This window comes from Balaenoptera musculus, chromosome 3 (assembly GCF_009873245.2).
Source record: "Balaenoptera musculus isolate JJ_BM4_2016_0621 chromosome 3, mBalMus1.pri.v3, whole genome shotgun sequence".
Classification (NCBI taxonomy): domain Eukaryota; kingdom Metazoa; phylum Chordata; class Mammalia; order Artiodactyla; family Balaenopteridae; genus Balaenoptera; species Balaenoptera musculus.
The window spans coordinates 129,434,278-129,458,464 of NC_045787.1; the positions used below are offsets into that span (position 1 = coordinate 129,434,278).

Sequence of the window (24,187 nt, forward strand, 5' to 3'; positions counted from 1 at the left end):
GACTTCCCTGGTGGTCCAGTGGTTAAGAATCCGCCTTCCAATGCAGGGGACGAGGGTTTGATCCCTGGTCGGGGAACTAGGATCCCTCCTGCCATGGGGCAACTAAGCCCGCATGCTGCAACTACTGAGCCCATGCGCCACAACTAGAGAGCCCATGTGCCACAACTACTGAGCCCACCCGCTGCAACCAGAGAAGCAAGTGCGCCATGACGAAAGGTCCTGCGCGCCACGAGGAAAGATCCTGCGTGCCGCAACTAAGACCCAATGCAGCCAAATAAATAAAATATTTGTTTTTAATTTAAAAAAATAATAAATCATCTAATTTATAGTCCTGAAGGAACATCGCGTTTGGGGGGGTCATTCAGTGACTCATAAAGAGACTGAAGTGGTAGAACACGAAGCTGAGCTTGTGGTTAACAAGCCTTAACCCTTGTGTTAACAGCCTTAACTCTGTTTCTATGGAAATATATGAGGGTAATTTCATAATCTGCAGCCATACATGGAAGAAACATTCTTCCTCTTCTTTTTCCCTTTTTCCAATAGAAATGTGAACCACTGGTGTAGATGTAAAAGTCTATCCCTTCTAATATGAGCAGCTGACCGAGCCGAGCCCATCACGGCTTTTGTCTCTGAAACCATGAACACGCACAGTTCACTCTGCCTTCTTTGGAGAGTAGGCATTTCTGAGCCTGAAAGGGATTCAGCTCCCCTGAAAGGAAAGCCACTGTTGATCATCATTTTCTTCGTCTCTGTCACCACCATCATCACTGTCATCATCATCATCATCATCATCGTCGTCGTCATCATCATCATGCCTCTGCTAGTCCCTTATCTTTTTTTGATCACAGCCCACATTTGAATGTGACTGGTAAAGCGGACAGGACAGGCCTTATTATCCACATATTGCAAATGAGAAAACTGAAGGGCAGAGAGAATGAGGGGGATATTCACCCTCCCAGCTCCTGCTTCTGAGCTGCTTTCAGCGATCCTGGGCACAAAGGATGTCAGCAGAGGGCTCATCACGTGCTCGAGGCTGGGCTAAGCATCTTGGCCCCATCGTCCCACTTGGGCTTCACAGAGATCCCAGGAAATTTGTGCTGTCTTCCTCCATTTTGTCGGCCAGGAAACAGAGATTCAGAGGCATCAGACAACCTTTTCCAAGGTTACACTGTTCGTAGATGACAAAACCAGGGTTTGCACCTGGGCGTTGTGTCTTCAAGTGAGTGCAGCACCGTGGAATGCTACCTCTGATGCCACCGCCTTGACCTTACACCTCCCCCAATCAGCCAGCATCCGGAAGAGCACTGTGTCGTCAGCACACACCCTCTCTGGAAGGGAAATCCCTCACGTGGCCATGAATTATCAGGAAGGGAGGCCCTTTTCTAGATCTTTCCCTGGGAAGATTCTTCTGCTTCCTTAAGAATCCCTAGGGAGCATGTCCACAAGGCAGATCCAAGCTCCACCCCAAGAGATCCTGATTCAGTGGGCCTGGGGCAGGCCAGCCCTAGGGGGGTTTTTAAACACACCCTGGGTGCTTCTGGCACTGGTGGCCCCAGATCTACACTTGGGGACACAGCGTCAAAAGCACCATTTCTCAGTTTTTTTGACCATGTGCCACAGTTAGAAATACATTAGACATGTCAATCCAGTACACAAATGTATACACTGATGCAGTATGACTGAAGTATTTCCCAAAACTACTTTCCCTCATCACCTAGAATGCACCTTGACATTCTTTTTTACTTCACTACAAACACACACACACACACACACACAGTTTCATGACCCACCTATGGATCGTGTCTTGCAGTTTAGAAAAAGGCAACACTTTTCTTTGCTTTCTCTCCTGGAAGAAAAATCTGCTGTAGCTTGATGAACCCTGGGCCCTAGGCAGCTGCCAGCCTACCCTGGCCCTACCAGGCTCCCCATTCCAAGACTTGGACTTGACTCCTGGCCCAAGCAGCCAGTCACCCAAGCACAGCCCACTTGCCCCTCATGGCAGATCATCTGCCCCAATCACTGGCACCTCCTGGCTGTAGTCAGGGCTTCTTGGCAGGAAGCGCACTAAAGGGCAGAGAGTGAATTTTATAGAATCAGCTTCTCCCTGGCTTGAAAGGGATATAGAGCCATCTAGGTTAAGACCCCTGTTTGCTATCTTGAGTCACCTTGCCTGCAGCATTCCTGCAGGGCAGAGGTCCACCAGGCCCTGCTTGCACGCCTCCAGTCCTGAGGAGCTCATGGGATAGTCCCTTCCCTCTGCAGTAGTTCTGACTGTTGGAAAATGTGAGCTGGACTCTCTCGCAAGGACCATTTGTTCTCTGACAGCAGCTAGGAGGTGTTGGGGAGCTTCAGGGACAGGCAGTCTGCCATGAGAGGCAAGTGCTGGAGTGCCTACCTGCTGAGCCACAAGTCAAGTTCAGGACTCGGAATGGGGAGGGCCAGAACAGGGACCCTCCCAGAAGGAAGTTAATCTCTTTCCATAGCGATGCGGAGCATGACAGACACCTGTGCTCAACACCTTCAAGCATTACTGTATCCAGTACTCCTGCAACCAGACCCTCTTCTCCCCATTTCACAGAGGAGAATGCTGAGGCTGAGATGTCATTTATGTAGCTGGCCCAGGGCCCTCTCAATGGATAGCAGGATGGGCTGGGAGCCCTGGTCCATCTTGCTTAAAACTTGTGTGCTTTCTTCCTCACGGATTCTCAAACTCGAGTGTTCAGAGAAATCACCCAGGAAACATGTTAAAAATGTGAATAAGTTGCAGAGCAGGGTCATAGCTGCATGTAGCTGCTCTCCCATCCGGCCTCCCTAATGGGCATCTCTTGGCTTCTTCAGACCGCATTGCTCGGAACCGCAAGACCATTGTGTGCCCAATGATCGATGTGATTGACCACGATGACTTCCGGTATGAGACGCAGGCGGGGGATGCCATGCGGGGCGCCTTTGACTGGGAGATGTACTATAAGCGGATCCCGATCCCTCCAGAACTGCAGAAAGCTGACCCCAGCGACCCATTTGAGTAAGTACAAGTGACCCAGGCCGGTCCCAGTGGCTGACCCCAGGGAGCCCTCCCCAACACACACAACTCAGGATTGCCACCTCCCCCAAAAGTCCAGTGCAGGGGAGCCAGGGCAGACGTCCCCAACAGAAGCACAGTCCCTCCCAGCTCGTCACAGAGCCTTGGCTCACGGACCACCAAGCTGATCACCTCTTCCTTGCCCACCCCGAGGACTGCCAGCCCGGGTGGCAAGCCTAGCACCCAGTTGTAATCATCAACATCATCATTGTCATTGTCGTTGTCACCACCATTTATTGCACACTTTCTAAGTGCCAGGCGCAGTGCCGAGCACACTACACGCTGATCCTATTTAACCTCCAACAGCGTATGTAGTAAAAATTATGATCCATGTTTTCCAAATGGGGACACCAAGGCTCCAAGAGGTTAAGCAGCCTGTCCAGGTCACGCAGCTGTGAAGCGGCAAAGGCTCCGTGCCTGGCAGGTCTGTCTGCCTCTGGAGCCGACTTTCCCATCCATCGGTTACACCCTCTTGGAAGTATCAGGGAAATAGCTTGTCCCACGGTGGAAGTGTGGGGTGCGGGTGTGTGGACCGGACCCGTAGCATCCTGGAATGGCAGAGCTAGACGGAGCCTACAGGTAACGGACTCCAACCCCTTGCAGATGAGGAGACTCGGGCTCCAGGACAGGGAGGGGCTTCCCTGGGGACACAGTGGGCTAGTGGCTAAGCCAGAAACAGAGCCCAGTGCCCCTCTCGTACCCCAAGCTCCAGAAGGGTCTTTTCTCCCACGGTGGGCTCGCCATCCCTGCAGCTGTCACGTGAGCCACTCCAGCTCTCCTGCCAGAGGTGTGGAAAGACCTCTGGGTACAAAGCCAAAGTCCAGCCTCTCCAGCTGTATTGGTTTCCTGATTAGTTTCCTAATTGTCGCTGCAGTAATAAATTACCACAAGCTTACTGGCTTATTAAACAACACAGGGACTTCCCTGGTGGTCCAGGGGTTGGAGCGGCGCGCTTCCACTGCAGGGGGCGCGGGCTCAATCCCTGGTCAGGGAACTAAGATGCCGCGCGGCGCAGCCAATAAATAAATAAATAAAATAAAACGACACAACTTTATTCTCTTAAAGTTCTGGAGGTCAGAAGTCTGAAAGGGTCTTACTGATTTAGTGTTGGCAGTGCTGCGTTTCCTCCTGGTGCCCCAGGAAGGGATCCACTTGCCTTTTCCAGCTTCTAGAGGCTGCTCACATTCTTTGCCTCATGGCTCCCTCCATCTTCAAAGCCAGCAACATAACATCTTCCAGTCTTCCCCTGCTCCCTCTCCTTGTCTCCCCCTACACCTCCCTCCCCCTTCCCTCTCCCAGTCTCTTGCTTCCATCATCACGTCTCCTTCTCTGACTCTGACCTCCCTGCCTCTTTCTTCACTTATAAGGACCCTTGTGATTACATTGGACCTATCCAGGTAACCCAGGATAATCTCCCCTTCTCAAGATCCTTCACTTAGTCACCCTTGCAAAGGCCCTTTGCTGTGTAAGGCAGCAGAGTCACAGGCCCCGGGAATTAGGACATTGGCTTCTTTGGGAGGCCATTATTCTGTCTACCACCCCTGCCTAACCACGGCTTAGCCCCAGTGAAGTCCAGCTGCTCTGCCTCACCCTCCCCATCTGAGAAAGAGGGGCTGTTGGCGGCTCAGCCATCTTCATGGGCGCAGTGCACCCAGGGTTTCTGGGGGGCCCCTAATGCTGTGAGCCCCAGGGAAGGCTCAGAGCTAGGAAGAGGTGGGCTTGCTTGAGGAAATGGAAGGTGACCGGGGCAAGAGAGTAGCATGAGCTGAGAGTGGAGGGCGTGAGTGGATCCCCCGTGCTTCCTCAGCAGGCCAGACGTTTGTGCTCTGGTCCTGACCTCCTGTATCCTAAACATGGTCAAACACTACTATTAGAGCCCTTCTTAGGCCACAGATACGGTTTAGCCGACACCACATCATGCAGCCAGGTCCTACCCCAGTATGCCCCAGAGTCGGCCCCCAGTTGTCCTAAATTCTTGGAGAAGAATGCTAATAACAGGAGTAACTAACATTTGGCCTGACTTGGCAAAGCAGTTCCAGCTGACATGACCGTGCTTGATTCTCAAAACATGCCCTTGGGTGTTGGTGGAACTCTCTCCACTTGACTGATGGGGATCCTGTGGTTCAGAGAAGAAACGACACTTGCCCAAGGTGACACGTAGCAGAGGCTGAGGTTAGGCAGGCTGCTCCAGGAAATGGAATTTTTAGGGTAACCAGAACCCCCTTTTATGGTTTGAATCTTTGCCATAAGCCGACTCATAGGCCCTAGATTTGAAAGGTACATAATGGTGGGTCTTGGCCCATTCAGTCTCCTCGTTGCAGGATGAGGGAGGGGTGGGTGCAGGTCGTGCAGCTGGTTAGAAGCAGAGGCCCAGCTAGTTTTGTCTGCAGTCTCAGTCTCCTCGTCTGGATATTAAAGGGGTTGGCCCAGCCCTAGAGCAGGGACTCTCAACCCTGGCTGCATGGTGCCATCACCTGGGGAGTTTATTTAAAACAAAGAATAAGAAGACGTATAACAGATTCACTTTGCTGTACACCTGAAACTAACACAACATTGTAAATCAGCTGTACCCCAATAAAAATTTTTTAAAAAGAAGAAGAAGAAGAACCACCCAGGCTGCCCCTGAGTCCAGTTACACCAGAGTCTCAGGGTGGGGAATTTAGGCATCAGTTCCCAGATGATGCTGACATATGGCCAAGTTTGAGAGCCTCTGGCCCAGATGCTTCCCGAGGGACTCTCCATCCTTTGTACCATCCAGTTCCTTCCAGAAGTCTCTCTTCTGTGTTGCACTCGGACAAAACCCCAGGAACAGGCCACTAAGAAATCCTGGTCATTGTCTGCACACCTCCCCATGGTGCTCGGCAAGTGGGCACGCTGTAGGCACAGAGCCGTGTCATGATATTTGAAAGACACAGGCTTTGGTGGCAGCTCATCCACTTACTAACTACATGCCCTTGAGCAGAGCATATAGCATTTCTGATTTTCAGATTTCTCCGTGTGAGAAGAGGGCTAGTAATAGGGCTTTGTGAGAGCTGGTGATGTTGGTGAGGTGAGTGGCACACACTAGATGCTCAGAATTGTTGTTATTGTTACTGTTGAACACAGCAGAAAACAGACCAGGCTAGAGGAGAGGCCTCCCTCTGGAGGTGAAGCCTCGAGCATCCAAAATGCCTTACAGCTAATATCCTACCTATCCTACCACGGCCCCTGCCGCTGGCGTCCACCCAGGCTGATGTTTTTGTGCAGAGTCTTAGGTTTGATTTCCCATGAAGCACCGAGCCAGAAGCACTCTCTGCCCTCCAAGCATCACGGCTCCAGCCAGAAAAACCCGAAACCCTACAACCTTCATAAGACAGAAGAAAGTTGATACTACTAACACCTTACTTTCCTATAGTACTGGATACTTTCAAAAGTTTACTAGCAATGTGAGCTAGCAAGTGTAGCTCTATGTCGCTGTGTAGATGGGGAAACCAGCTCAAAGGGGTTAAATCAGCACTGTCCTACAGAAGTATAATGCGACTCACATATGTACTTCTGAATGTCCTCATAGCCACGTTAAAAAAAGGTAAAGGGAAGCAGATAAAATTCATTTTAGTAATGTATTTCATTTAACCCAGTATATCTAGAATATTCTCATTTTAACATGTGACCAACTGTTTGAAATTATGAATGAGATCTTCTCTGTTCTTCACATTGTCTGGGAAATCCAGTGTGTATCTCACACTGCCAGCACCTCTCAGTTCAGACCAGCCACACTGCAAGTGTCAGTAAGCCGCATGTGGCCAGTGGCTCCCGTACCCAGCAGCACAGGGTTCCGGGGCTAAAATCTTCACCCCAGACCCCACCACAGGTTTGGGGAGAGCTGAGGTTGCAGTGAGGATTTCCCCGTTTCTGATCCGGGCTCATGAGGTCAACGTGAGGAGTAAATTCATTTTGGTAATAAATTAGCTCAGTACGGCGCCTGGCAGATTCAAGGCCTGGGTCAGTGATCAAGGGAGTCCTTTCTAAAGGGGTCCCCTCCTGTGCTATCAGGGCCCATCTACTGCAGGAAGCCTCGCAAGGCGTGTGGGTTAACTCACCTCTTTCCAAGTCAGTCCACTTCCCCTGAGCGTGCAGTTCCCCAAACCAGGAGGGGCTGCGGAGGTTGCTGCTGGAATGGTTTTTCTTGGAGGGTTTGGAGTTTTCCAGTGGAGTCAGACAGGGCCACAGCCACGCAGAGAGCTTTTCACACAGCAAACACTGGTGGCCCCTCCCAGGTGCTGGCCCCGCGGATGGCGCCATGGGGAACTCGGGCAAGCCACACCCCACGCTTGATCATCTCTGCCCCCGAGCTCGTGCTTTCTCCTCCTGGGTGCCTTCCCCTCCCCCAAGCTCCCACCTTGTTCCTAGCCACCTCGAATGCCACCCCTCTGAGCATCCTTCCTTGACTCTTGCCTCAGCTTCCCTCCTCACCCCGAAAACCTGGAGGCAGACGCTCCCTCCTTTCCCGTAGTGCTGGCTGCACCTCCCAGAGGCCCTTGTTACACCCCACCTGTCTTCTGGGCCCTCCTATCCTGAGGTGGCTGCCCTGCCATGCTGGCATCCCCTGAGGATTCCGTCTGACCCTGATTTACCTCCAAATTCTTCCAGCATCTGCTTCTCAGCCGGTACTCGATGAAGAAACGAATGAGAGAATGAATGAGCGGAGTTAATCTTATCCCAGTTTAACTGAAAGAACAGTGACTGTGGCTTCTTCTATAAACTCTCAGCAGAAAAAAAAAATATCTATGCTGGGATTACAGAGTGAGAATCATCAAACAATCTTATCCAAAAACACAGACTCCTAAGCTCCATTCCCCCAGGGACTGTTTTGTAGGTCTGGGGTCGGGCCCAGGAAGCTGTATGTGTTTTCATCTCTCTAAGACATTCTACAGTCTAGACAGGCTTGGAAAGACCTGATTCAGACCATTTAATCAATGGGAGGGCTAGAGATTAGATATAGATATGCATATATATATATATATATATATAAATATATATATATATAAATATATATATGGTACAGCTACAAGGCCCACAGGAAAAAAGCACTATGATTTCATTTCACAAGTATTCTTAGGTGTTAACCACGTAAAGGAATTTTGGGTCCATTGGTTAAAATGTAGCATTTATGAAGAAGTATAGGCAAGAAGGAAGAAAGCCAGGGGCCTCACTCAGAAGGGCTTTGGATTCGCTGCTGGACAAGTGGGCTGTGTTCACAGAGCAGCTGGGGGCATCACCCCCGGGAGAACAGCAGTGTCCGAGAGCAGGATACCCAAGGAGCACACGGCCAGGACGTCCGCGTCTTCACACCAGGTTCTTCTTCCCGCAGGTCTCCCGTGATGGCCGGCGGACTGTTCGCCGTGGATCGGAAGTGGTTCTGGGAGCTGGGCGGGTACGACCCAGGCTTGGAGATCTGGGGAGGGGAGCAGTACGAAATCTCGTTCAAGGTGAGCTCTCGGGAAGCCCCCTTGTCCTTGGCAGGGTGCCCGTGGCGCCTGTCCTGGCAGGCTGCCTGCTTAGCGCCTGTCTGAGCCTGGTGAACAAGTCAGGAGCCGCCAGCCACTGCTTGCTGTGTGTGTGTTGGTAGGGGGGCGGAGCGGAGGCGGCAGCATGGAGACCCTCAGGTTGCCACAGGCTGGCCTCAGCCACAGCTCTGGCTGGTGTTTGCCTTGCGTTGTCCCTTCTCAGATGACAGTGTTGGAATAAGACAGGCCTCACTTCCACTAGAGATGGTGTGTCTCCCATTGAGACGCCCAGCAGACCAGCAGAGGGGAAGAGAGAGCACAACGGCCGAACAAGACACGTGGGCTGGCAGGAAGCTCTGCTCTGACAATGGTCCCCTGGCCTCACAGAAGCCAACTTGTCTTTAGTGGTTCCTGGCCACCCCTCTCGAGTCTTCCCTTTGTATCTGTCTCTGCTGGAGTTTGATGTACAGAGACCAGGGGCTAAGAGCTTGAGTTGTGGGGTCAGAGAAGCCTGGGTTCCAGTTCCAACTCCATCACTCAGTAGCTGTGTGACTTTGGGCAAGTTAGATTACCTCTCCATGCTTTCTTCCCTCATCTAAGAGAATAATCATACTACCTACTTTACAGAGCTTTTGTGAAGATTAAATGAGATAATATCTAGAAAGTGGTTAGCACCCAACCTGGGGACACAACCAATTAATAACTGGTAGAAATTATTAAAGAGTCAGTGAAAATATATTTACTGTAACCTATTAGACCAGCCCATGTGCTGTAGAAGTTTCTGACAATGGTGGTAAAGAAGGTGGTGGTTACTAGTTAACTATGCAAACTACTGAGGCCCCATTCTTCCCCTTTTTGTGGGATTTTTGTATTGATCTCAAGTGAAGAACAGAGGCTTAGTCCCTCTGAGGGGAAGGTTAGCTTGTCCTGTGCCCCTGTGGTCGGCCAGGGCCTGCTTCTAACACCCCTAGAACCCCTGGTAAGGCATATCCCCAACCCATGAGGGATGGCCAGCAGCATAACTGGGCTGAGCCCTGTGAATACACAACCCGGATGCCTGCCAAGTCGGGCATCAACTTCTTATGCAAAGGACCATTGTCACACATGGCAATTAAGGTTTCGGCGCTGGGGTTAGATTGCCTAGGTCGGGTCGTAGCTCTGCTACTTCGTACCAGCTGTGTGATCTTGGACAAAGAATCCTTAACCTCACTGAGCCTCAGTTTCTGCTTCCATAAAATGGGTTTAATGATACTTTAGTTCTCACAGGGTTGTTGAGAGGATTAAATAAGTCCATTCTTGTTAGGTGCTTCTTAATAAATATCCTAAAAATTATTTTCATTATTGTCATTGTCCTCGTGTACGCCACTGGGTGAGCAGTTCAGAACTGGGGGACATAAATTCTTGATTAGCAAGAAAACAACCTGGAATTCTACTGAGACATTATTTTGGTTTGAAAGGCAGTCTATGTCCATTTTACCTTCAGACTTCTGAAGTTGTCTCCCATAAGGGGGCCAGCCCCCTAAATAAAACTAATATTAAAATCCAGGGGTGATATTAAAAATATTTAACAACAATGATGACACAAGCACCAACCAATCAGAGCAGATGCCAGCTGTCAACAACTGTGCATCCACCCTGGTGTGCAGCAACTCAAGTGCAGCCGTGATCAGAGCTGGCAGGACCCTGTGTGGAGCCCTTCACAAGTGTTGGCTTATTTAATCCTCAAAGCAACCCTAGGAGGGTGGTATCATTATTATAAACATTTCACAGGGGGGCAAGTGGAACTCAGACCCAGGTCCCACACAGTTGAAACTAAGAGAACCAGGACCTGAACCCAGGTCTGCCCAACTGCAAAGCCCATGCTCTCACCCGCTGTGTTGTATAGGCCTCTGCAGGGACGTGAGAGCACTTGAGAGGAAAACTAGCCTAAGAGGTTGGCTGTAATCTCTTACTCTTTCTTCTCAGTTTTTGCCTCCTCCTGGGGTTAACTTACTAGGATATCCTGCAGCCTCTCAATGAAGTGAACTAGTAACAGTCTAAGTCAGATATAGGTTTGCTCTCCCAGCCAACTCTGATCCATCAGTAGGAGCTGCCCCAGTTCTGTGTTAATATGTATTGCAAGGCTGTGTCTGAGCTTATCAGAAGAGGAGTGGTGATTGATTAGTGATGTCTGCCCTGGGTGCAGGTTTGGCGGGTGATGACACATATGTCATTTATTTAGTATCCCTAGCCCATGCAATCTAATTTTCCAAATGTCACATCCTTACAGTGGAATCACATACAAGGAATCAGAAGAGTTTTAACCTCACAGTTCCTCAATCTGTCAATTAAACAAACTTAATTTATGAAGTTTTCTACTAAGTTTGTTCCCAGAAATGGGCACATCAGTGTTCTGAGTTCTCACCAGAATGTAAACTTCAATAGGGTAACGATCTTTGTCTGTTGTATCCCAAGAACCAAAAGGATTGCCTGACAGGGAGAAGGCACTTAATAAATAATTGTTGGTTGAATACTCAGAGCAGGTGTAATACTGGCCAGAACCAGCCTCCTTGGTCAAGAAGTCCCCCTTCAGAAACTCCCTCCGTGGAGAAGGGTGATTGGAGAAAAATGAGCACAAAGGAGTTTCTAAACCCAAAATGATTTCAGTCTGTGCGTTTCAAAGACCCATTTGATGATGCTCATCAGGCAATTATGGTAGAGCAACTGGCATTTTCCCACCACAGTTTATTTACAAAAGACACGGTAATGAAGCCGTATTGGAAGTCCCTCATCCGGGAGGGGGAGGGAGGCTGGCTCCTGTTGCCATTTGATCCAATTATCCTCTTCACTCTGGAGAGGAAATGAGACAGTGTAATGAGGAGTCCCCAGGTCTGGAAGGGAGACATTTCTCCCTGGGCTTTCTCTCTCCGGGCTTTGAGAGCGCGAGTTCCTGGAGCTGGCGGCAGCCCCTCTGCCAGTGCACTGTCTCCCGGGCCCCTGCGGAAGGCCTGCCCACAGGAGAGCCCGTTCATCTGCCGGCAACGCCTCCCTGGAATGCCGGGTGTTCTGTTTCAGCCAGAGCAGGGCATTTATGAAGGGCCAAATTCCCTCTGATTAATCTCTGCTGAGATCCCTTTTCTTCTTGGTGACAGAGAAGAGAGACTGGTCTGAAAGGCATGAGTGTATTTTCAGAAATTAAGATAAATTGATACGTTAAAAAAAAAAAAAAAAGACAAATTGATACGTGCCATCAGGGCTGATGGATTAATAATTTGGTTCCAATTTCAGACCAGGCCATCTATCCTGATGGGAAAACCCCAGAAAAGATGTTCCGAAGGCTCTGAAATTTCTAGGAGAGTCATTGACTCTTTTTTTTTTCCCTCTCTCTCTCTCTTAGCTGACAGAGCTTCTGTTTCCAAAAGGCACGGTCACATATGAGAGTTCTCCTGCTTGGCAGTTAGACTCTTCCCAGTTCTAGTGGTCGGATAAATCTTTAACCCTGTAGCCTGGCCTACACCCACCTCCATGAGCTGCTTACCATCCCTTGCTTTCTCTCCACTCTCCTCCGCATTGCATTAGTCTGGACTCTTGGTAACAGGTAACCAAAATCCTGGTCAATCTGACCCCAATCTGACTTAAGCAAAAAAATTAGAATTGATTGGCCCACACAGCTGAAATTCCAGGGTAGATCCTCCAGGCCCGGCTGGATCCAGGGACTAACCCATCTCATCTAGTCTCCATCTCGCTTAGTCCCTCAGCTCTGCTTTCATCTGGGTTGGCTTTCCTCTCAGGCAAGTTTTCCCTTGTGGAAATACCCAGCAGCCCAGTGGGAAAAGAGTTTCTGTTTCCCATCATTCCTGTAGTAAGTCCCCAAGTCAAGTCTCATTGGCCTTCTGGTCCCTTGCCCCTCCCTGAGCAATGTTCTGATCCGTCAGCTGCAGTCTGAGTCTGATTGGTCACATGCCCATCCTGGAGCTAGGAAAGTGGGATGAGCTGGTTCCCTGAAGGAAAGTCCGGGCATTGTGTGCAGAAGGGGGAATGGAGGTGGGGCAGGGCAGACCACAGGTGTCCACCTCACCCAGCCACACGGAACTGCTTACAAGCCCCAGGCTCACATGCCTGGCTATCTTTGGAGGCACGCACTGTTCATTTTTCCTGAAATGCCCTTCCTTAGTCTGGCCAACCCACAGTCATCCTTCTGGGTTCGGCTCATCTATATGGCGTCCTCTCAGCCTTACCTGAGCTCCCTGTGATGCTTAGGGACCACCCCAATGTCACTCCCAGCATGGCACCCAGTACCTCCTGTTGACATGACCCAAGGGTTGGCCTGTCTCCCCCACTGCACTCTGAGCTCCCTCGAGGTAGGGAGTGGGTTTTGTCCATCTCTGTACCCCAGTTTCTGGCCCATAATAGGTGTTTTAAATAACTGTTAGCGGCATCAATTCCTATCTGATACAACTTCCTTCATCCTGCCCTTCCCAGGCTTACATCTGCATCTTTGGGTAATGGCGATGTGGCGGGAAAGGTACTCAGTGAGAAGGCAGGGCACTGGCTTCTCATCTCTGCTCTCTGTCTACCTGGAGACCCTGGACCAATTGCCTGATCTCTCTGGCCCTCACATCCCAGATGGTGCTGATAGAGTTTTCCTTCCTACCCAAGAGAGGCTCAGATAAGATGCTGTGGAGAAAGCCCTTGGCCTTACATGGATGCGAGGGTGGTTGGATTAGAGGTGGTGGTGGCAGGACCAGCAGAAAAGGGACCTGCACAGTGTCCCCAGGAGGCTGAGGTTAGGACGTCTTCAACTTTGAGGTCCAGGAGAGAAGAAGTGTCCACGGGACAACACGGCTGAGCTGGCGTGAGAAAGATGTGGGCCTTGGGGCAATGTAAGTGGATATATCTTTTGTTAGCAATTTGGCAAAATCCATTACATGTCAAAGCAAGCACATTCTTTTACCCAAAATTTCACGCCCAGGAGTTTAGCCAAGAGAGACAGAGTAAAGATTGAGGTAGGAGCTATCTGTTGAAGCATTACTTACAAAAGGGGAAGACTGAAAATGACCTAAATGTACATCCTTAGGGCATAAATAAGTTAGAGCATATCCCAACAGTGAAATATTATGTAAAAGAAGTTAGATGCCTCCAAAATTAAGTTTTAAAAGATGTGAAAATTTTGTTTTTATGTATGTATATATAGTCTCGTGTTTAATCTTAAAAATATGACAAATGCAAACAAACAAACAAAAAAACTGAGAAGAATCTCCTTCTACCAGCTAACGTTTACTGAGCACCCACATGCAGTAACGTGGGGCCCCATGCCCCCCCATTTTATAGATGAGGAAACTGAGTCTTAGGTTAAATCCTTCCACAATGTCATGTGGTTGGAACAGGGATTTCAGCCCTGCTGTCTGACTTCAGACTGATCCTTTGCCTTGATGTACTCTGACCCACGGTGCTACGAAAGCTTCCCGTCCCTTGGGGCATCGGGGGTGGGAGGGCTACAGTGTGGCTGTCCCTTTCTGCTTCATTGTTTCTGTAACACTGAATGCATTCATCATCAGTACATATCACTTCTGTAATCAGGAGAAAAATTAATATTTTTTTTAACCGAGAAGAAGGGAAGACTGTTGTTTCTTCAGCCTCCCGGCCCCCCCCCCCCCCCCCACCCCATACACATCCCAGTGCTTCGTTTGGGCCATTTGCAAGTTCAGGGATGAGATTCTCCCCCAAGTGAGGTCTACAGAGAAGGGAGTCACGGTGAGGAGACCCCCAGGGAAGGATGGAGACCCCAAGCGCACCTCTGCAGGGTCTGCTCCAGGAGGCAAGGGCAGCAGCCTGCTGCCCTTGGAGAGAAAGATGGAGACGTTCAGAGGGTCCCTTGGGGCAGGCTCGCTTGAGCAAGGGAGTGACAGAAAGCCACACGAGGGAACGAGGGAGAGCCTTGTTCCGAGAGGGAAACCCACCACATCTGAGCAGAGGCAGGAGGCCTCAGTGGTGGGTGGGTCTGCATAGTCCCAACACTGACACAGTTACCAAAGGCCAACCCAGCCCCAGACTGCCGTGGGCAGATTTAAAGAAAGGAAACTCTCAGATTTTCCTTCCTTGAAACTCATGTGTCATCAGGAGGGTTGAGTGAAATAGGGTGTATGAAAAGAAAGTAGTATGCACACCAGAAACGGGTGAGGAGTGATGTTGTGACCTGATGCCCCAAGTTCTTAGCGGACAGGGCCAGGGTCCCTCAGCTGGAAGGTGGCAGAGCCAGGGCTAAATCCCAGATGTCCTGACTCTAAGCCCACTGCTCATCTCATTCCACCTGGAGGGAGGGGGCAGCCTGGAGAGAGGCCACTGCTACAGGGAGGCCCCGGAAGTCAGGACCAGCCCTGAGGGGGTTAAGTTGCTGCCCAGGAGGGCCTTCGGGGCCCCCACGCAAGTGCCAGCCTGCCATCGCCTCTCCCCATCCCTTCCACCACCCCCTCCCAGCCCCCTCTGACTCAGACCAGCTGCAGTGTCGCTGCCGGGAACCCGGCGCTAGCTCCTTCCTTCGCTGGGTTATCCGAGGATGCTGGGAACTTGCTCTGCCGCATGCAGCATTTTCCTCCCAGCCACACGTACCCAGACTTTCTAAGAGCTGTCTGCCAAGAACAGGGAAGGCGTTCTGCTCCTGACTTTGAGCAGCCATTTGAAATTCCATGAGTGTCTCTGTCTGTGGGCACCTGCCCCTCCCACCATTCCTCCAGGAAGACGGCTCGGAAGCCCGAGGGTCACCTGCAGTACATCGCTCCCTAACCAGCCACGCGCCCATCTCTTCATGCCTCGGTCTTTTATTGCTAAAAATGGAGATAAGAACTTCTTCAGAGGTTTGTTATAAAAACTAAATGGTAGGGCCTTCCCCGGCAGTCCAGTGGTTAAGACTCCATGCTCTCAGTGCAGGGGCACAGGTTGGATCCCTGGTCAGGGATCCCACATGCCACAAGGTGAGGCCAAAATAAAAAACTAAATGGTATAAAACGTTTGTTTAGCCTGGAGACAGACAAAAAGAAGGCAGTCAGTGAGTGGTAGCTGTTTGGATCAGAACCTTCGTGTTAAAAAAGTAGGCAGAACGGCGCGGCATAGTACATTGGCTTTGGAATCAAACCACCTGGGTTCAGGTGAAAGCTCCATCAGCTAGTGGCTGTGTGACCTTGGGAAAGTGACTTAACCTCTCTGGACTTCTTGTAAAGTGGCAATAGAATGATCCTTATTGCATAGTGTGGGTGTGAGCATGCTATTAATCAAAATGTGTTAAAAGCTTAGCTCAGCGCCTGGCATACTGTAAATAATCGATTATGATAGCTGTTAATGTCGGCATTGTGGTCGATGTGTATGGGCTGCAGTTGCAGGAAAACAGGCGTGGAAGGAGCTTTGAGGCCGGCAAGACAGAGGCCAAAGACCTTGGCTCCGGTCCCAGCTCTGGAATGAACTCTGAGTGAGACCTGGGACAGTTCACCTGCCCTTTCTGCTGAACCTTTATTTCCTCATTGAAAGGACACTAATAACCCCAAACTCACAGGGCTGTCTAGAGACTCAGTGTGAACTGGCAGGCACCATTGTCCTGAGAGGGGCTGTCACTAATCCAGGAGGCACTAGTTCTCAGAGTGTGGTCCCCCGCCCAGCAGCACCAGCATCACCTGGGAACTTGTTGGAAACGTAAATTCTCAGATCCCACGCAGACCTGCTGAGTCAGACATCCTAGGGATGGGACCCAGCGGTCTGTGCTTTAGCAAGCTCTCCGGGTGATTCTGATGCTCACTCAAGACTGAAAATCGTGGCTGTAATCAGTAGGTAAGGTCTTGTACAGAGCGGATGCTCAGGCTGGGATGCGGAAAGATAGAGTAATGGGTAGGTTGGTTGGCAGGTTGGCCCACAGGTACCAACACCTTCACCCCACTTTCAAGGCTCTATATCATTGGGTCCACACTTGGCTGCCAGTTTCTGTTCCATCTCTTCCAACAGGGTTTTAGAGCAAGGCTGACCAATGACCAGGCTATGTGTGAATGAATGAATGAATGAATGTTTGTACTGGGCTGCATTGATCATGGAAAGAAAAGCACATGTGCCCAAGAGAGCAGAAATGTGAGTGCACTGCAGCTGGCTCTCAGCAGCCTCCACACGTGGCGTCCAGGGGGTGTGGAGGTGATCGGAGGTGACCGGAGCAGGGGGCAGAGGCCTTGACCGCAAGCCCAGGGTGACCCCTTTGTCCTGCAGATAATACAAGTGCCAAGAGGGGTCTTTGTGGAAGACCATGATAGGGTCAGGACCAGGCTTTAGAAAGATCAAAGGTGCAGTCTCAGATCTGCCTAGTTCTGGGGGCCCCCCACCCCAGATTCCACTCTGGGCTCTGCCACTTATGAGCTGAGGAGCCCTGGGGAAGGCACTGGACCTCGCTAGGCCTCGCTTTCCTCATGTGTAAGAGGCATGCCAATACCTCCCTCACTGGGTGGTTGGGAGATTGCACTATTTCAAATATGAGCCAAAATCTAATAGATGCTGCAACTTAACTGAATTCATTTATTAAAGAAAAAAAAAGCCCTAATGTAAGGCAAGCACCCCCCATTTTTTGGCCAAGTTGACTATAAACACCTCAGGATATTGCTTTTCTTTTTTTAATTAATTAATTAATTTCTTTTTGGCTGCATTGGGTCTTCGTTGCTGCACACGAGCTTTCTCTAGCTGCGGCGATCAGGGGCTACTCTTCGTTGGCGGCGCACAGGCTGCTCATTGCAGTGGCTTCTCTTGTTGCAGAGCATGGCCTCTAGGTGCGCGGGCTTCAGTAGTTACAGCACGCAGGCTCAGTAGTTGTGGCTCGTGGGCTCCAGAGCACAGGCTCAGTAGTTGTGGCACATGGGCTTAGTTGCTCCGCGGCATGTGGGATCCTCCCGGACCAGGGCTCGAACCCGTATCCCCTGCATTGGCAGGCGGATTCTTAACCACTGCACCACCAGGGAAGCCCCAGGATATTGTTGAAACAGTCAAATATTCAATTTATTAATTTAGATACACATATGCTTAAAACTATATTATATAAAATCATATATTGACCTAGAAGTAAATTTAAATGGATTTTTAAAAGAAAAATAAAATTGGGTTTTTTCCTGCTCTTTTACCAACTGTACCCTGTAATCAGTATAAGCATCTAAAATGAACATGAGTGGGATCCTTTCATGCTGGTGAGACTTCCTGAAACAGTATCTTGTTGTTCGAAACAAACTAATATGTTCAAAATCATATGCACTTCCAGAAGACATGGATCCAACGCCATTCCTTCTTTTCTGAAGGGAAATTGCGTGGCATATGTGTGGCGCCCTCCACCAGTAGCGCCAGCCACCACGTGCCCAGGTAGCACCATTAGGATTGCTCAGAGTCCTCTGTGCTTCAGAATTACCTCATTCCAGCCTCATCACAACCCTAGGAGGGAGGCACAATAATACATCCCATATTGCAGGTGAGGAAACTGAGGCTTTCAGATTCATAAAGCTTGCTTAAGAGCCAGAACCGAGCTCATCCCGGCTACCCTATGTTCTTCCTAAGCTCACAGATAATGCAGGATAATGGTGACGATTATTCTTTTAATTGCGTATTAATGGTGCAGCTCCCAAGCGCAACTGAACAGGGTTTGGACTTCATCGGGGTCCTCAGCCGAGCTGCCAGGCGCAAAAGCCATGGCTGACTGGTGTCTTCTCCCCTCCCTGGGCAGGTAGGGTGCCCATCCATTACTGATTGGTTTCCAGGCAGCCGTTCCCTTGAGAGAGAGGTTTCGCCCCGCCGCTGCTCACTCGCGGTCCCCTCAGCAGGACGGCCCCTTCGCCACGCACTCACCGGGGCCCACTGTGTCTTCCTGATGCTCATCACCACTCGCTTCTTTCCTCCTCAGTTTAGGAGGTAAGAGCGAGTAATTGTCTTTTATAGACACTGTAATGAAGCCTGTCAGCACACAAAAGAAGTTTGCTAATAAAATAAATCAAAGCAGCAATGAAAATGGATGGGGAGCAAGCTTTTACAATTAGATTTGTACTTGTCTAGTGGCATGGTGCTTCCAGGGAGAAGACTGATCCACAGGAGAAAACAGCACCAAGGAATGAGATGGCAGGGTGTGTTTGGAAACTCCTTATGGTGGAACAAGGCTCCCGGAGCAGACAGCTGCACCCCCCGCGGGGGTGGAGACTAGGAAGGGCATGGAGGGGAGGGAGGGAAGAAAGCTGTCAGCAGAGAGGGGCTGCAAGATGTCGTCTCAGTGGCCTGTCTTTGTCCCCATCCATATATGATGGGGTCCCGGCCAAACACGGTTGCAGCTGCTGCCAGCTCTGTGAGGCTCTCCCCTTCTCTCCGCCACCAGCTGGGCTCTTCTCCTGCCGGTGTATCACTTGGGGGAGAGGAGAAGACCCTCGGGCAACCAAGCCCCGTGACTGTACCCCACCCGCCTGGCACTGTCGTTCTCCTGGTCAGTTGCAGGTTCTGCCACCAAGTAGTAGTTTGAAAAACTACATCATGTCTCTGAGCTTCACTTTATCCATTTGGGAAATCAGGCCATAGGATAAAAAATACCATGGTGTTGGGCAAAAGGGCAAATACTGTATCATTTCAAGGTGGTGGTATTCCTCGTTCTTTCGCAAATAGAAATGACTGACGTTAATCAGGTTCGCTACGGCCAGGCATCAGGCTGAGTGCTCTTCACAGCTTGTCTCAGTCCCTCTCGGCAGCCTTGCAAGGTAGCAGTGACTGTCATCCCCAGGTCACACGGCTGCACTGGTGGCGTTGGGATCGGAGAACAGTGTCTGCTCATAACGCCCCGTGCTGTGGTTTTTGTGGGTCTTGGGTGGCTGCTGCCTCAGCTGTGAAGGGAGGGAGGTGGGGGGCCTGAAGGTACACAGGGAGGTGACATGGGCCATGAGCTGAACCTGGAGTCCAGGACCGGATCTGCCCAGCTCCCCAGCCCACGGCAAGTCATGGTGTAATTGCATGCCTCCAGCTTCTGTCATGTCCCGGGATGGAGAGTCCCCTCCAGTCTTGGGATCCTGCCAGATAACCAGCGAACACCACGGGGGTGGTGCCTGCTATGTATGATGTGTTCTGGGGGGCCAGAGGGAGTTCTGAAGGGTTGAGTGTACCCTGAGCTGGGCCCCTCTCAGACTGCTGAGGTGCTTCCAGAGGATTCAGGGCTTGGCAGCAGCTTTTGCTGAACAGGTGTGCGTCTCTCTAAAGGCAGTTCGAGTTCTGACTCAGCCGTCAGTGAGTCATGTCCAGGGCAGGGAAGCCGTGGAGTAAACCCATCGTCCAAAGCCAGCACTCCTCCTGGGCTGCAGACATCCCAGGAATCTGAGGGCATTTTGGATGCCTCAAACCTCTGAGTAGATCAAGGTCACCCTGGTCCCTCAGGAACCTTCCGGCTGATGGCCAGCGTGGTCAGGGCCAAAGAAACCCGAGGTCACAGCACAGGGAAGGATTTGGAAATTGATAATCCGTCTGCATAAAGGAAGGTTCCCTGCCAAGCAGGGCCAGAGACACAGCCTCATTAGCTAATGCAAGTTTAATATGGAGTCGAGAGAGCTGGACACCGGCCTAGTCAGCTGCCCAGGAGACGTTCACAAATAGAGCAGGGTAAGGTGTCCTCCACCTGCTCAGTGCTGCTCTGCCTTCCAAAAGGCAAGGGCAGCCCAGCGGCGACCTGGGCAATATCCACCAGGCAAAAACATTGCTTCCACATCAGTCACTTTGTATAAAGGAAGAGTCACTGTTACAGGATGCTGGCGCCTGATCAATGTCTCCTGCTTTGAAAATAAACTTCTTGGCTTGGCCTTGACATTAATCTACCATCAGGAGCCCATTATCTCAAGACCAATGTTCTGTTCTATTGACTTGCTCGATTTTTTTTTCTTCCCCAAGATCAGAATATAATTGCATTTCTCCCGGCAGCATTTCCACTAATTGCAGGCCCACGCATGCCTATCCCTTGTGGGAAGCCCAGGACAGAGTACGTCTGGGGTGGGGAGGAGACAGTTGCTGGCAGGAAGTGATGGGGGACTGAGGCCCCTCAAGTGTGCAAGGAGCCCTTCTAGAGCCCCTGAATTAATCAAGATATGGAGCCGAATCCCCAGTATCCTGTCAAGCAGTTCAAGGTGGAAAAGGCTCTTTTGCACGGAATCGGGGTTGTAGATATCCCTGCTCCTGCTCCTCACTCCACAAATGAGGGAATACAGTAATGAAATTAATAATAAATGTCCCAAATCCAGCTATGTCCCACCATCGCCACAGCCCCACAAACCCTAAGCCATGACTGCTTTGTATCTACAAAAGCCCCCGAGGCCTTCCCTCCCCCAGTCCTGTACCCTACAGGCCATCCTGCACTCCACAGAGTCATCTTTGTAAAAGAGAGGTGGATTGTGTTGTCTCCCTCACTGAAGACTTTCAGTGAAGACTCCTAGTTCTGCTGCAAGAGACCCTTATGATTGTCCAACTCACCTCTATGACCTCCCCTCCCCTCACTCCTGCCTTTGCTCCCTCTGCTCCAGGCCTCTGGCTCCCTACCCCAGGGCCTTTGCACTCGCTCTTCTCTCCACCTGCCCTCTCACCCTTCAGATCTTTATTTTATTTTACCTTCTCATCATTTAAGTCTCGCCTCAAATACTCCCTTCTAGGTGAGGCTTCCCCTGACAGGTGGGGGTAGCGCAGCATCCCATACCTCCATCCAGTGAGTCCATCCAGTTACTTGCTCTGGCTTCCATAGATCACACATCACCATCTGAAAGTCCCTGTATTAGTTATCTACTGCCACAGGAAAACATAATCTTAAAGCCGTAATAGACAGTTATTATCTCAAAGTTTGTGTGGGTCAGGGATTTGTGAGCAAGATAGTTCTGCCTGGGTCTTTCATGAGGTTATAGTCAGGGTATCAGCCAGGGCTGTGGTCATCTGAAGGCTTGACTGGGGCTGGAGGAGCCTTTTTTTTTTAAAAAAAAAAAATTTATTTATTTATTTATTTACTTGACTCACCGGGTCTAAGTTGCAGCACATGGGATCTTTCGTTGCGGCCTGCGAACTCTTAGTTGCAGCGTGCATGCGGGATCTAGTTCCCCGACCAGGGATGGAACGCGGGCCCCCTGCATTGGGAGCGCAGAGCCTTAGCCACTGGAGCACCAGGGAAGTCCCTGGAGGAGCCACTTCTAAGATGGCTCATTCACGTGGTGGGCAGGTTAGCACTCTTAGCAGGAGGCTTCAGCTCCTCGCCACCTGTACCTCTCCATGGGGCTGTTTGAGTGTCCTCACAACATGGCAGCTGGCTGCCCCAAAGCAAGTGATCCCAGGGAGCAAGGTGGGAGCCACAGTGTCCTGCATCATTTCTGTAGTATCCTGTTGGTTCCACAGGTCAGTCCGCATGTGCTTCATTTGGGAGGGTGCGACTACCAGGAGGCAGGGATCATTGGGGGCATCTCGGGAGTCTGGCCGCCACACTCTGCCTCCATGAGAGCAGGGGCCTCGGCCAACTTATTCACTGCTGTATGTGCCTAGCAGCACGTGTGGCACGTAGCAGGCACTCCATAAACATCAATCAAATGTATGAATCCATCATTTGTAGTGTCTCACACTGCTGTGACTGGGTGCCAGGTCCTGTGCTAAGCGCCTTACCTACAATACCGCATCCCCTGAGCCTGCCTCATTTAATCCTTTACAGGTGAGGAAACTGAGCCTCAGAGAAGTTAGGTGCCCTGATCCAAGTCACAAAGCTGTATAGTGGCTGAGTCAGGATTTGAACCCAGGACTGCCAGAGGGGGTCTGTTTAGGCTGGGCCCCTCAGGGGGTTGATTGTACTTGTTAAGAGTTCCCACACTGTTGTCAGACCAGGGTTCCAACTCAGGAGATCTCTGTGATACCGGTTGTGGAGGGAGACACAAGGAGAAGCATCAGCTCCCGCACCACAGGCAGCCTTGCCCGCCTCTACCCTGCAGGAGAATCAGGGCAGGGAGGCAGGGGACTGCTCAGGGTGACCCAGCAAGGTCTAGAAGGAAACAACAGCATTTAATGCCGGAGTCGGCAAATACACAGCCTGTGTGCCACCTTGTCCCCTGTCATACCTGCGGACAGCACCACGAAGTGATCACCACAGTCTTTCCCACAGAGCCCCACCTACCCCTCACAATTCTCACACTTGTCCAGAGGTCAGACTCTAGAGTCAGCCCAAGCTGGCTCTGAATTCTGGCTCCACCATGTACCAACCCTGTGACCTCAGAGAAGTTTCTTAGCTTCTCTGAGCCTCGGTTTCTTCATCTGTAAAATGGAGCTCCGTTCCTACCTACTTGATGGGTTTTCTGACGAGGCTTCCGTGCAGCTGTGCGTGCGAAGCCCATAGCGTAGTCTTTGGCCATGAGTAAGCACTTGATGCCGTGAGCTGTTTTTACTGCTGTCGTCACTGCTGTCTTTTCCTACATCCCTAGTTCTGTGAATGGGGGCTTTAGTACACAGTCCATGCTGATGCTTCCGATGAATGCACGAAGGAACGCTGGCCTTTGAGGAGGCCGTGAATTGGAGGCAGAAATATCATCTTCTCTCACTTCTCACCCTGCAGGTGTGGATGTGTGGAGGCCGCATGGAGGACATTCCCTGCTCCAGGGTGGGCCATATCTACAGGAAGTACGTGCCCTACAAGGTCCCCGCCGGAGTCAGCCTGGCCCGGGTAAGGTGGTGGCTTTCCTAGGGGGTGAGAGGTTGGCCTACGACCATTGGCGGAGCAGAGACACCCCGTGCCCTAGGCCTAGTGGTCCCTAGGAGTGAGGATGTGCCCCTCCCCCCACCCTCCAGGTGAAATCCAGTTTAAAAGAACTTACTTATGCGAATTCCCTGGCGGTCCAGTGGTTGGGACTCCGCACTTGCAATGCTGAGGGTATGGGTTCTAAGCCCTGGTCGGGGAACTAAGATCCCACAAGCCTTGCAGTGTGGCAAACATAAATAAAGATAGAAGAACTTACTTAAAGCCCTGCTTAATCACTTATTAGCTCTGTGACCTTGGGAGGGTTGCTGTAAGGCTCTGTTTACTCCTTTGCTTCAAGGAAGCTCATTTTTTCCAACTCTTAGCATGGCCGGGAGAATTAAGGAGATAATGCAGTTCCCCAAAGTGTGACCAATGAGGTGATTTTAGGTGGTCGACATAGGAACATTTTTATTTCCATGTGTTGAAATTAATGTGGATTAGAAATTAATGTGGATTAGTGTAGCAAATTCATGATTTCACAGACATTATTACTTAGGATAAAGCTAAAGTAGGTACAAAGTTAGACTAGGGGTGATTTAAAGAAACATGTTGGGTAAAATTTAATACAGGTGGAGTGGTGTGTTTGGGAAAGACTGAGATGGCACTTAAAAGCTCCTGGCACAGCAGTGGTTAATAAATGTTAGCGTCTTTCTCTTCTCCTCACCCCCTCTCCACTTTCATGCCAAAAATTCTGTGTCAAACTGTTTTAGTGCCTTAAAATGGTTTGTATCAATCATTGGTCGAATTAAAGTGGCACTATCTACAAACGGAAATGTAAGCCAGAAGTTTTTGTTTTGTATTATTAATATTTCACTAAACCTTAATAACAAAATTTTAAAATCTTAAGGGTCTTGAAAAAAATCAAGG

General features: G+C 50.4%; 1 protein-coding gene across 1 annotated transcript in view; it reads left to right on the forward strand.

Moving 5' to 3' along the window:
- Positions 1-24,187, forward strand: part of GALNT10 (polypeptide N-acetylgalactosaminyltransferase 10) — a 225,075-nt gene that overhangs the window by 184,658 nt on the left and 16,230 nt on the right. The window contains 3 exon segments of the mRNA XM_036848411.1: positions 2,839-3,022; positions 8,430-8,547; positions 23,138-23,245. Coding sequence (XP_036704306.1) covers positions 2,839-3,022; positions 8,430-8,547; positions 23,138-23,245 — 410 coding nt within the window.